The sequence below is a fragment of the Buteo buteo genome, chromosome 3 (genome assembly GCF_964188355.1).
Source record: "Buteo buteo chromosome 3, bButBut1.hap1.1, whole genome shotgun sequence".
NCBI classification, from domain to species: domain Eukaryota; kingdom Metazoa; phylum Chordata; class Aves; order Accipitriformes; family Accipitridae; genus Buteo; species Buteo buteo.
The window spans coordinates 43,051,949-43,065,164 of record NC_134173.1 but is presented as its reverse complement, the minus strand read 5'-3'; the positions used below and the strand labels follow the sequence as shown (position 1 = coordinate 43,065,164).

At 37.5% G+C, this 13,216-nt stretch overlaps 1 protein-coding gene across 1 annotated transcript in view; it reads left to right on the top strand.

Annotated features, from left to right (window-relative positions):
• The first annotated feature begins 377 nt into the window (after positions 1 to 377).
• Positions 378 to 13,216, top strand: part of TRPA1 (transient receptor potential cation channel subfamily A member 1) — a 36,340-nt gene continuing 23,501 nt past the window's right edge. Inside the window, exons 1-8 of the mRNA XM_075024349.1 lie at positions 378 to 512; positions 2,921 to 3,083; positions 4,072 to 4,247; positions 6,039 to 6,146; positions 6,574 to 6,682; positions 7,038 to 7,183; positions 8,644 to 8,780; positions 11,046 to 11,094. Of these exons, the coding sequence (XP_074880450.1) occupies positions 393 to 512; positions 2,921 to 3,083; positions 4,072 to 4,247; positions 6,039 to 6,146; positions 6,574 to 6,682; positions 7,038 to 7,183; positions 8,644 to 8,780; positions 11,046 to 11,094 (1,008 nt within the window). The 5' untranslated portion in view covers positions 378 to 392. The remainder of the gene's footprint in view (positions 513 to 2,920; positions 3,084 to 4,071; positions 4,248 to 6,038; positions 6,147 to 6,573; positions 6,683 to 7,037; positions 7,184 to 8,643; positions 8,781 to 11,045; positions 11,095 to 13,216) is intronic.

The following is a 13,216-nucleotide window of genomic DNA, read 5'->3' as shown; positions in this document are numbered from 1 at the left end:
GTCTCTGTCAGATACTCAGGGAAAGAAAAAAACCAACAAACCCTCCCAAAACCCAGCGGTGATCGCTTAGCCCTCTCCCGCAGCGAACGCTCGGCGGCGGCGGCGGCTCTGGCCGCCTCAGCTCCCCCGCCGGCAGCGGGGGGGACAGCCGCCCACCCGCCGGGCGCCCAGCCAGCACCAGCTTAGGCGGTGGCCCCTGAGGGGACCGGGGCTTCGCGCCCCCGGGGACCGCCCGGGACCTGCCTTTCGGCGGGGGGCCGCCCCCGCCCGCTTCCCCCGCCTCCCGCCGCCGCCGCTGCTTTCGGCGGGGTGGCCGGGCGCGGCCTCGGCACCGGCGGTCACTCGGTCTCTCGCCTCGCAGGTCTCCGGAGCGGGCGGGGCGGGCGGGCGCCATGAAGCGGTCTCTGCTGCGGCTCTGCCAGTCGCGGGAGAAGGCGGCCGTCTCCAGCTCCTACCAGGGCGTCGTCTGCGAGGCGGATGCCGCCTCCGTCGCCTCGCAGGATGTCTTCAAGGTGCGTGCGGAGGGGCGCGGGGGGGGCGGCGGTCCGGAGGGCTGGGGGCGAGTGTGAGGGGACAGCCTCGGGGCAGCCGAGCTGCCCGAGGCACCGAGGCCGGCGTGGGAGTGGGACAAGATGGTGCCCAAGAATGGGGCTCGTGTGAGGGCGTCGGGACAAGGAGGGGTGAAGGCGGAGAGCGAGGTGGGCGAGGGTGAGATGGGGCTTTGGAGGCAGCCGTGCGGGCTCGGCGGTGGTTACGGCCCGGAGGCGCTTTCTGCCGGGAGGCTCGTCAGCGGAGCCGTGAGGGAAGAGCTGTGAGGAGCGGGAGACGGGCTGGGAGCCGCCCTGGCCGAGGGGGATGAAGGCGCGGAAGGAAGGCCGTGCTGTCGTGTGGCCGAGTCTGGACTGGGGCGAGCGGGAACGCGGGAGGAGGGCAGGCGAGGGAGGATGAGGGGTGGGTGGTGGGGGGCACACCGCTGCCGTGGGGCTCACATCCCCCTTGGGCATGGCTCCCCAGAAAGAGTCCCTCTCTTCGAGGGAGGTCCAGAGGTCGTGATGGGAATGAGTAAGCCATCGAGAAAAAATGTCACGAAAGGAAAGGTAAGAAGCGCTGGAACCGTTATGAAGGGCAAGGGAACCAGCAGCACAACCTACAGATGCAAAATTGCTGCATAAGGAAGGGTGTAACCTTTTCCCTTTTCCATAGAGAGTAGGACAAGAAGTGATGTATTTATGTTGCACCTGGGGACACCTAGACCAAACGTTAGGGAAGCCTTTTTTAAGGGTAAGCATAATTAAGCAAAGGAAGTGGTTGCTTACCGGACGGATGACTTGGGTGACTTTGAAGATTTTTAAGAGCAGGCTAAACAAATTTGGCAAAGTATGTGGATGGGTTTAAAAACCTCTTGAGATCATTTCCAGACTTGTTTGCTGGGTGCTAGCTGCATCCCTGAGCAACACGTCTTCAGCATAACACGGCCTCTCACTCCGGTGGGTGATCTGCCACTACAGAGCTGTTCAGACAAAGTGCAAAGGAGCTGCTGTTTGTTTAAAATAGCTTGCTTTGCTACTTTTGAACCAACTGAAATACTGAGAACACCTAAGTGATATCTTCCTTTCCTATTTTGTTAATGAAACACTGATGTATTGGCTGAAAAATCTTATTTTTGTTGGTAGGAATTTTCCTCATGCTACATTTCGGCCATATTTTGTCTTACATTGACAAAAAATTCCAATCTAAAGAGTGGCAAAATGTGGTCTAAATCAATAGAAAGATTTGAAATTCATTACAATTAAAATTAAGTTAGAATATAAGTAATAGAAGATACTGGGCTTTATAATAAGGTTTTCTTACATAGCTTTTTGATGTGTATAAAATGTATAGATATTTATGTATGTGATTGACCTCTTACTTTTATGACAGTTGAGTCATCTTAAATACCCTTTCCACAATGATCCCCACTGTTTTCTGTTAGCTGTTTCTAACTGCATTTTTGAAACAGATGCTACATCTGTATTTGGCCTCAGTCTTCTAAATCTTTAAACACATTTGTAACATTATTCACATAAGTAATGTCACTGAGGTCAATGGGACTGTTAAGCTGAAAGAAGTTAAACACATGCTTAAACGTATGAATGGGCTGCCCCATAATGTATATTTGCTTAATGACAGCAAAAACTGTTGAGTCTTTGTGGCTCAGGGGATCCTGGAGAGCAAACTTTTCCTTTTCTTCTGCAGCTGAGGAGGGAACAGTGATTTTTAGGGGATTTCCTGTTTTTTACCCTTTGCTTGCTTACACATCTTTGGGAAGGTTTGCATTAGTTTTGATATGCATTCTCTTCCCCCCCGCCCCAATTTTGTTGAATTGTTTTTCTTTTTTATTCTCTCTTTTTAATAACTTTTTTTTAAATTCCTGCCATTGTACTCTCAATTGGTTGCTCTGACATAAAGAACATCACAGAAACCCAACAGCTAAACTTTAAAGCCCAGGATATAATATCAGTCTCTGTAGAAAGGTCTAGAAAATTAATTTATCAAGATTATTAATTTTTCCTCTCTGTTGAATTCATTTGATGTGGCCACAGCTGGAGAGAATATAAAACAGTAAGTGATTAATTTGCTTGTTTGAGATTTTCTGTGGTGGAGGGAATATCTTGAAGTCACTATAGAAGACAAAATAATGTATTGAGGGTAATTTCCATTTTTGTTAATTTTGCATTGTTTCTCAACTGGATCTGATCTTGCAATCAATCTAATCAATCTGAGTTTCAGTGTTGACTCAGTCTGATCAGGATTTGTATACGTCTGTATGAAACTGAAGAGCTAGGAGAGAATTATTGAGTGGTAACTTGCCCACAGTAACACATTATAACATTGCTAACATTGCCTGTTAGGAAAATGAGAATATTTGTGTCCAAAATAGGTGATTTCAGATGGAAGTGCCTGTAGGCTACGGAGCTTCATTAAGAAGAATCGTTCTGGGCTTACGAAAGTGGATGAATTAAATGCCACTCCACTGCATCATGCTGCAGAAGGAGGTCAAATAGAATTAATGCAGTTGATCATAGAAGATTCTTCCTGTGAAGGTAACACACATTTTATGAACTATTTTATTTAACAGAATAAAAAAGTTCAATAATCAAAGTGTTTGTTACCCAACTGAAACAGAACTGGTATGTGTTATCTACACTTACAGATTTAAATATAGTTCAAACCATCTGCCACAGTTTGCAGCTTCTCAGGTGGTTTGGATCACCCTGGTTATGTTAGGGCTGTTTTGTCTCTAGTGCAGTGATTCAATATATCTTATTTTGTTTGGGACTTGGATTTACAGTCTTCAAATATGAAAAAGAAGACTGCAGTGAAGTACAGTAGGCCTGACTCTTTATCTTCCTTGTATACATTATGTAACTTTTGTTACATTTAAAATACCGGAAATATAAAAGAGAATTCATTTGGTTTCTCATACTTGTCATTCAAGCTGTCATCACAACTTGTTTACTTAATAGTGAGGAAGAATAAACATTTGATGAGGTAGTCCATCTGAAGAAAATTAGGGAAGAAGTGATAAGGAGAACATGGGGCCCTGAATGATTGAGAAACACTCTGTGTAAAAGATATTGTTTAGTAGTTATTAATAAGCATTGTGAAACTATGTACAACTCCACTGATAGACTGTGGGCTACTGAGCAAACATACAATGGTCCTAAAAAGCTCATATCAAGTAACTCTTGGGGGAAGAAAAAAGGTGTATAACAATGGGAAATAGGTGTTTCACCTCTCCCATCTCTCCACTATTATAATTTCAAAAGATCCTATAGGAAGCTTCATTGCTATTTGCTAACCTTATCAAGCTTTCTCTCTGCTATTTTAGTATATTAATATCTTTAATAGAACATTTTCTCTAACTAATACAGTGTATTCAGCACAATAATTAATCAATTTTTTCTCTTCAAAGAAATGCAGTTGCACAGATCTAAAGCTCCATTGAAGACGCTTTTTTTTTTCCCAGTGAGATCAGAACATTTGATGGTTTTGCTTTGGTTTTGTTTTGTTTTCTCTCCTTTGACCTAGTATTAAATGTGATGGATTCTTCTGGAAATACCCCGCTGCACTGGGCCACAAAGAAAAACCAGGTTGAAAGTGTTAGCTTGCTTCTCAGCAGAGGAGCCAATCCAAACATTCTCAATTCCAATATGATGGCACCTTTGCATATGGCCGTGCAGTCCCTGCATAATGAAATTGTTAAGGTAAGTCTAAAGTCCACATAAATGTACAGACTTGACAAGTAGATCAGCAGCAGCTGCGTGCAGAGCACCAAGGCCTTGTTTATATATGCTGTATCTCCTCATATGCTTTGTTTAGCGAGCTGGATGTGTAACATATGATGCTTATAAAAATGTCTGTGTCTTCTTAGCACAGCAAGTAAAAACTAACTTACTGATTTATATAAATACTGATATTTGTGCCATGATAGTAGTCGTTATGTTTCATGAAGAATTCTTTTACATTTTCCAAACATAAGGAATTTTCTTTAAAAAGGTTTTTTTAACACTAAAATTTCCTGCAGGCATGTGTTATTTCAAATGTTTACATTCTAATTTTATTTTTTTTTTTACAATTGTATAGGGAGTCATAGAAGTATCAACATTTTCTTGAAACTAGTGTATTTTTTTTATGAAAACCAGATTAAAACTAGTCAGAAAACGCAGTTCCTAAAACCCAACATTTTAATAGTCATTCGAATAATAGCAGAACTAAAGCTGCAATTAAAAATCACAAAAATATATTGTGAAGAAATTACTAGTGTCCATTTTGAACCTTAGAAAATAGTAACAGCATTGAGATTTTAAGCAGCATCATTTTTTTTCATCATTTGTCCAAGTGCAATGAGAATGTTTTTACTCCATATGTGGCATTTGGATAGGATTTTAGAATTTGTAAAGTTCTTGAATTTACTAGGTGAATACAACCTTAACACCACATCACCTGCTTTCACCTTTAAAGTTGTGTCTTTTTCTAGTTAGTTGAACCAAAAGAAAGAAAAACATATTCCTGTATTCAAGACTTAAAATCCTTTAGAGATTTTCAGTGCTAAAATATTTCACTGTTCTCACATCTTTTACCAAATTTGTATTTATTATTAATTAAGAACAATAAAATCTGAAATACAGTGACATTTTTAAAATGGGCTTTGTATCAAGTTTGGATTTGGGTTATTTTACAGCTCTGCTCTCAACTAAATACGTGCTCTCATTTTTTCCCCACTCTGTTTTTATTCAAGCTAATTCTTCTTTGGTTTCTATTGTTAAATTGCCTGAGAGTGATTAAAATGTGCCAGTTCCTCCAGTACAGAAAAAGTGATTGAGATTACTGAAAGATAATTAAATAAATATGTAGATAGAGTAATAAATATGCAGTGCAGTATGGTCATATCATTTCCAGATCCTTGGCTTCTCAGAAAATGCTGGAAGCAGTCATACAGGTATTTGGTGATACTGATAGGTCAGTGTTAGTTGTTAACATAGGGACTGAAGCAGGAGTTCAGGGCTGGAAGGGGCCCTGTTTTCATCAAGTCCTGTCTCCCTTTATCTTATAGAACTGTCCTATAGATGCCAAATTGAGCAGGATCTACAACATTGCTACTTCCCAGGGAATAGAAAATATTACAAGACATTATAACAAACTTCAGTTGAAAATCCCCACCTGCAATTTGCTACAGAAAAGATTTTCTCCCAGTATTAGGGAAATTGTTAAATAAAACTTTAAGATGCTCTGCAGCTATGTGCAGTATTTATCCTAGGTACTCAGGTGTCTGCTGTAAAGAATTTTACTTTGCTTTGTCTGTTCTCACCTGCATTTTTCACCTGCATATTTTTACGTTGTCCTGCATTTTATCCCTCCTCTGCCTATGCATTGTGGGCTGCTAGCATGCAAAAAGAACAAGCAAGAGTGCTATGGGTGATAAGCAACAAAAGTAATGGAATAGGCCTTTGTTGTGTTTGGCTTATGGGTGACTGAATGTTTTCTTAAACATTTAGATTTTGGTCCAGCATAGCAGTACAGATGTTAATTTGGAAGGTGAAGCAGGGAACACACCTATAATTGTAGCATGTTACAAGGATAATCCTGAAGCACTGACAATCCTGGTAGGTATAATTATCCATCACCTTTTGATGTGATTCTGTTTACCTTGATGCAGTGTCATTCTGTTTCTGTGTTCTGTCTTTGTTCAATGGAGGAAGGTTAATCATGGACCTAGTATTCAAGTTACTTGGCATACGTTACTAAGAAACTAATATTTAAGAGCATATATAAGTATATCTGAGCATATATCTGAGGCAAACTTAAGAAAAAACTTCAGCTGATTTTGAAGGTCATGAGAACATAAAATGAAGCACGTTTATGCATAGATGTATGGATATAACATGCAAAAGATGTTTGTATATAAACTTCACAGTGCATATACAACATAAGAAAAAGAGACAGCTACCCAGAGACTATATCTGTAATAGTATGTTTATTAGTCAGAATTTTCTGTATGTCATTAAGCTATATCCAGGCATTATTTTTCAGATTGAAAACGGAGGGAAAATATGTAAACCAAACAAAACAGGATGTATGCCTATCCATGCAGCTGCATTTTCAGGTGCAAAAACATGTATGGAAATTCTTTTAAAAAAAGGTAAGTACGTTGTTCCCAAGCAATCAGTAGGCTTTATTATTTATAGTAGCGTTACCAATTTACTCCTTTAATTCTCAAAGAACTGTGAAAACAAGCACTTACAACTGTGACTGAACTTACAAGAAGTTAATGCAATTATTCCTATGGTCAATTTATAACTTTTGTAGGATTGTAGCAGCAGCTTAACTGCTTTCCTAAATGTGTGTCCATCCATTGTTTAAAGACAGATGTGAAAGATTCATATTTTGAGGGGGAAGGATATTATTCCACAGTTAATATACTTGCTTTGAAAGCCTTTATATCTTCTGTTATCTCATTCTCCCTTTAAAAAATGCCATTTATTTTCATCTCTTAGGTGAAGAATTGGGTCACTCTGCTAAAACCCACATCAATTTTACCAATAATGGAAAGTGCAGTCCACTTCATTTAGCAGTTCAAAGTGGGGACCTCGAGATGATTAAAATGTGCATTGAATTTGGAGCCCAAATTGATCTAAAACAGGTAAAACTTGAGTGGAGCAAAATACAATTTTGAGAAAACCTAGGTATCTCCAAATCTCTGAGTGGTATGAAAAAGAGATGGGCAGGTAATCATTGCTCATTGTCTCTTCCAATGCAAAACCTAGGGAGCAGCAAATGAGAACAAGTCTCTAGTTCAAATCAGGCAAAATGTCAGGTTTCTTTACACAAATTACATAGGATGTTATGAGTATGAAAAGTTTTCATGGATACAAAATGCATTTGGGCACATCTAGAGAAGAAAAATCAATCCTCAGCTACTGAATACAACAACATCCCCTCTGGCTCAGGACATCCTTCAGTCATAAACAGATGGAATCTGGGAGAGCACTCTGAAGAATGCTACAGCCTTCTTCACAAACTCTTTACAATGCAACTGCTATCATCCCTTCCCAAAAATGGGATCTTCAATCTGACCCTTTCTCATCATTCTTGTTTATCTTCACCTTTGCCCTGGCCTTTCCAGTATCTTCTTTGTAAGCAAGCACAAATTGTGATACTAGTGCTGCTACCATGATACTGTTGGTGTAAGGGCCTGTGCCCAGCTTCATGCTGAATAAACATTTCTGAAAATATCTATCATTAATCAAATTGTTTGCAATGCTGAAATCAACAACTCATGAGCGCAAAGATAAACATGGTTTAGCCTTTTTTTTTTCATTGGTTTGATTCTCTGAACACACAGCTTTTGAATGAGATAATTTATGCTGCTGATTTTGTGATGCATAAGACTGTTTTGAGAAAGCCTGTGGCATTGTGGAAAAGCCCATTCCAATGCATTCACGGAACCGTTCCTGATCTAAAAAGGTCAAAACCCTCAGTCATGTATAAAAGCTAGTTTCTCCCATCTAGCTAAATGAAATCCTGTTTTTGCAAATATTGTTCTAATAATTTATTTATTGCTTAATAATGTTATGACTGTCTAGCTTATAATAGTTTAATAACATATTAAACCAAGTTATTTGCAACCTGCAGAAATTTTTTTTTTAAAGAACAACTTCTAAGGAAGAGTCCATTTAAGGAAGTCAAAAACATTTTAAAATAATCCATTTTCTGTATGATGTAGGCACATTTGTTTCCTTATTAATTTGTACTGGTCTTCCTATGGTTTTCTGTAGTTTTCCTTTGATTCATCTCTTGTATTGAAGGGTGCTCTGTGTGTCTGTTTATTAATTCAGTTACAAAAGATTCTTAAGAGTGTAATTATCTCATATCTTAGGGACTTGGCATAGAATAATAATAAGCTTTAAAACTATCTCTTTAGTCTTTTCTGGTCTTTAGAGTTCGACTATTTAGTTAAAGACTAAAGTTTCATTACTTGCATAGAAATTCAGGCATTTAGGAATTACAAATCCTGGGCTAGATCACTAGTGTGTTTAACAGGTTGGAGGTTAGGTTGTTGGGTTTAAATATTTAAATGTTGTTTTATTTGCCCATTTACAGAATGAAAAATGCACAGCACTTCATTTTGCTGCCACTCAAGGAGCAACTGAGATTGTAAAGTTAATGATGTCATCCTATGCTGGTGAGGAATCCATTATTGATGCTGTAGATGGGAATAAGGAAACATTGCTTCACAGGTAGGAGGCTGCTCTGCCAGACTTCACTATAAATTGTGAGTCGTGATATTCTTAGTTATTCTCAGCATCCAGTTATACTTTATAGAGTATACTTTGGAACACCCTTCCAGAGGGGTTGGAACTCCTCCATGGGATGGAGGATGGTTTTAGTACAACATGAAAGAGTCAGTAATTTGTCAGAATGTTAAAGATTTTGGTGCTGATAACAAAATCAAAACAATTCCAGTTACCTTGGCACCATGTCAAGGAATGGTCACTAACAGTTTGTATTGAAAATTTACTCCAGTGAAGTAGTAGGTGAACAAGTTTATGGAATTGTTAACAGCTTCTAAGGTTGTGGAACAAATGCCATCATCTAATGGGGTTATGTTCCGCAGAAAATGAATGGAAAATAATTTAAACAGTTTAAAAATTTTTTTTTCCCCAAAAGATTATCTTATACCTGATCGGTTACAAGTAGATGTTGGTACACTTCCCTATGACTACAAAGTTGCAGATGGCATTTGTGTATGTAATAATCCTGTAGACTTAGAGTCTTTCACAGTCCATTTGAAACCAGAGCACTAGAATGTGGAGGAGTTTCCTCAGTCTCCTGTAGCAGAAAGACGCTTAGTTAAATGTGCTGGCTACAAACTGTATGGAAGATATTATATTTCCTCATCTATACATTTTTGCAAGAAATATATGTCTCACTGCATTTAAGTGTAATAATTTTACAGTGTTACTCTACAAGGAGTTTTACAATACGAAATAACAGGTAGAAAGTCAGAGGCAGTGGAGGTGATTGTTCGTTGGACACGGTATAAAGTGGAATGATTCAAAGATAATTAAAGAAATTAAAAGGAGAGTGTGTTGTAAAGTTAAGATAAGGTTTGGGTACACTTGGAAATGCTACCATGATAGAACGTGATTGAATACAAAGTGATGACAGAATGCCAAAGAAAATTGTGCAGACACAACATACTACTTGATGGATAACTGGCTGTCATATCCATGAAAATGACTGTCCTTGGAAAAAGCTTGGGAAAAGAATGACATTCTTTTACTCCCTGTGTCTGTGAAACAAGAAAAAAAATATTATCAAGAATCGCCAGAAAGGTAGAAAGTCACCCAAATCTCTCAGAATACAAATAAACTGAATAGGAATATTAACTTGTTGAGAAGTGAAGAAGCAGTGAAGCATAGGCAGGACTTGATCCTTTCAGATTCCTACTGTCATGTTTCCATCTAAGTATTTTATAAAGTCACTTCTTTTTCTCTTCAGTCACCTTGGAATTTATTTTGAGTGTGTGTGAAGGCTTCAGTATTTATGCCTGGCTGGAGGGGTCTACTGTAGAAAATAGAGGCATCTGTACTTGGAACCATGACATGATTTTTAAAATATGTCTTTTGAGTAATGAGTTCTAAATATAGTACACCCGCCCAGTGTTATTACCTCTTATAATGCTGAGGGAATTGTTATCTTTGAGATACAGTACAACATTGGAACTGTCCTTCTGTGTTGCTCATTGAGTCAAAATATTTAACAGAGGTATGACTTCTGAAAACATTTAGACTGTGTGTATTAACTGTGCTATACATCCTGCTTTAACCATTTTTTCCCGATAATATATAATTCAATGTCTTATTGTAGAATAAAACCTGAGAATTTTTCATGTGTATAGACACCTTTAAAATATTTTTAATAAATTAATAAATGTCACCACGATTTATATCAGTATATCTTTTCATATTTTTTCAAGTAGTCTTGCCTGCCACAGTCAGAATACATGTTTAGCCATTGCCATTTCAAACCCACCCTAGCATTATTACACAAAATATATAGCAAGTTATTTTTGAAGATTGGATCAATGAAATGGATTTGAGGCTCTAGGTCTGCCTGGAACAAACTGAGTCTGAAGTTTATGGAATTCTATATTGACCTTGTGTGGTACAGAAAGAGATCTGACACATGAAATGATTGGTTCTGTTAAAAATCAGTAGTAAAATGCCTGTTGACCTACCAATGAGGTCTTTGTTTCCCGCAGTGGGTTTTCAATGTATTAATTGAGCTGAACTTAGTTTAAAAACAAAACTCCATGACAAAAATCAAAACAATTTATTAAATTGAATTATGTAATAAAGGTATCTCTCTGTCTCTTTATTTAAAAATGTATTTATTTGAAAATATTAGAAAATGCAGCAAATGGAGAAAAATGCTACCCTTTGGCTTGAAACTTCTTTGTCCTTTCTAATGTTACTGTATTTTTGCATTTTTCCCCACAGGACAGCATTGTTTGATCATTATGAACTGGCAGAGTATTTGATTTCAATGGTAAATATTTAATCAAGCAACATGTTTATAGAGATTATTGCTATCTATTACTACAGGTCTGCATAGAGAAATTCATAAAGGAGAATGTGTTCTCAGGTATAGGTCACTTAGATACATATGTTTTTCATAATGCATAATTGACAGTTACAGTACAATGGTAGTTATGACTCTGTAATAGCATCCCACACTTACAGAGGATGAAAACTTGCATTTTTATTTCCATTTTACTTACTCAGAAAGGTTTCATAATCATCTTTTACCAAATATTCCAAACTGGTTTAGTTGTTCTCACTTTTAGGATATGAAATATGAAATAAATACTAAACATGCATTGAATTTAATGTGATTTTTCCAGAAGAAATCATTTCTTTAAGGTATGTACATATGATTATTCTGGGATCACATAGCCATATATTGAAGTTTGTGCATGATCTAGAAATATTTTTTAAGCTGTGTAGTTTGGTTCTGTTTCTTCACTGAATACTTATGAGGGAGAAAGAGAAGAAATGTAACCAGGGATGCTACTGGCTATGCTCCAAGTGTCCATTCATACCAATTAAACTAAAGCTCATATAATCATTATATGCCCTACTCTGCTGAGGAAATTTTCGGAAGTCATCAGATTTCTTCTTCATTTTATGTATGTTTAGAGTTTTTTACTTAATTTCATGACAATTATATTAACAAAAACTCTCTTCTGCATATAGTTTTGCTTATCTCAGAAACTCTGTTATAGGGATTGAATTTAGTCAGAATTAGATGTTGTGCTTATTTTTAATTCAAATGTGATATGGTGAGGTTTGACTGCTTAAACCTGTCTGACAAAACAACCTATCTACAGAAGTTATTACCTGAAAAATACAGGCACAGGTTTTTGCATGTGGAGGCTTGTGTGATCGAAGTATTAGAGGGAATATCTTTAACACTGCATTTGCTAAGAACAAACTTTTATTCCTTGAGTGCCATTTTGACTATTTTGGCCTCTTCCGTAGAATCTATGCTGAGGGTTTTTTTGGCTTTCCATATAAAGTATGTCAGTTTTGAAGCTTTAGGACTGTTTTCATTTGCCCTGTCTGGGAATGGATCAAAATATGCCAGTTAGGGTTAGTGGGACGTGGCACATACAGAAAGTTCTCATGATTTAGCTAGTATCTTAGCAATTTCACTGCATCTTTTAGTGGTTTTTTTTTCTTGTATATTGGACAATTTAGCATTGAGGTGTCTGGTGCTTCCTGAGTTTACTTCATTAATTTAATTGAAACATGCTTATTCAAAGTAAATAAGCAGCAATTTTACGCATTTTCTTGCTGCTTTTTTTTGGACTTCCTTTTTCCTGTTTTGCTTCCTTTGTCTTCACTAAAAGAAAAATGAAAGATTAAATCGGTATAAATACTAATTGATATTTACAAAATTTGCATAGTATTTATTTTTATATTAATATCTGCTTAATTCACATATATTAATGTATAAATGCAAAAGTAAAAGGAGTTCAGAAACTGAATTTACAAACTGTTAATTCAGCTATATCGTAAATGTGGTAATATATGAGTTACTCCTTATTGTGATAAATAATGGTGTAATGCTGCTGAATTCATTTTGCTGAAGGCTGAACAATGATGTTAGCTGGAGCGAAGGTGATTAAAGATTGCATTATTAACTGGAAATTGCTGCCCTGTATTCACTGAAATGATTGAGCTCTTGGATAAAAAAGGTCTCTGTTTCTTTGATGGATAAGAACATTTTTAAGAGGTTGCCTGACCTTGTAGAAAGGTAACTGGGGAAAGGGTCCTGCATGTGTTGCTCTCAAACATTTCATCAACATACATTGGAAGCTTCCTGTTCTCTGTGGTAAAGTAATCATTGTGCATTTATTAAATGTTTCTTATTAACTACATTACAGGTTTTACTATCCTAGAAAGTAAATATTGCTTATGATTATGATTAATTCTCTCTCAAATTAGAAGTGGACCCAAAAATGATTCAAGTTAATGGAAAAACTCCCATTGATTTTTTTTCAGTGATCTTTGGATATTATCTGAAATAAAATAGATTTTTTTGTGTACTTTGATCAACTCGTTTAGTTTGACTTGCGAGTCAATATCTAGAAAAATTATATCTAAAA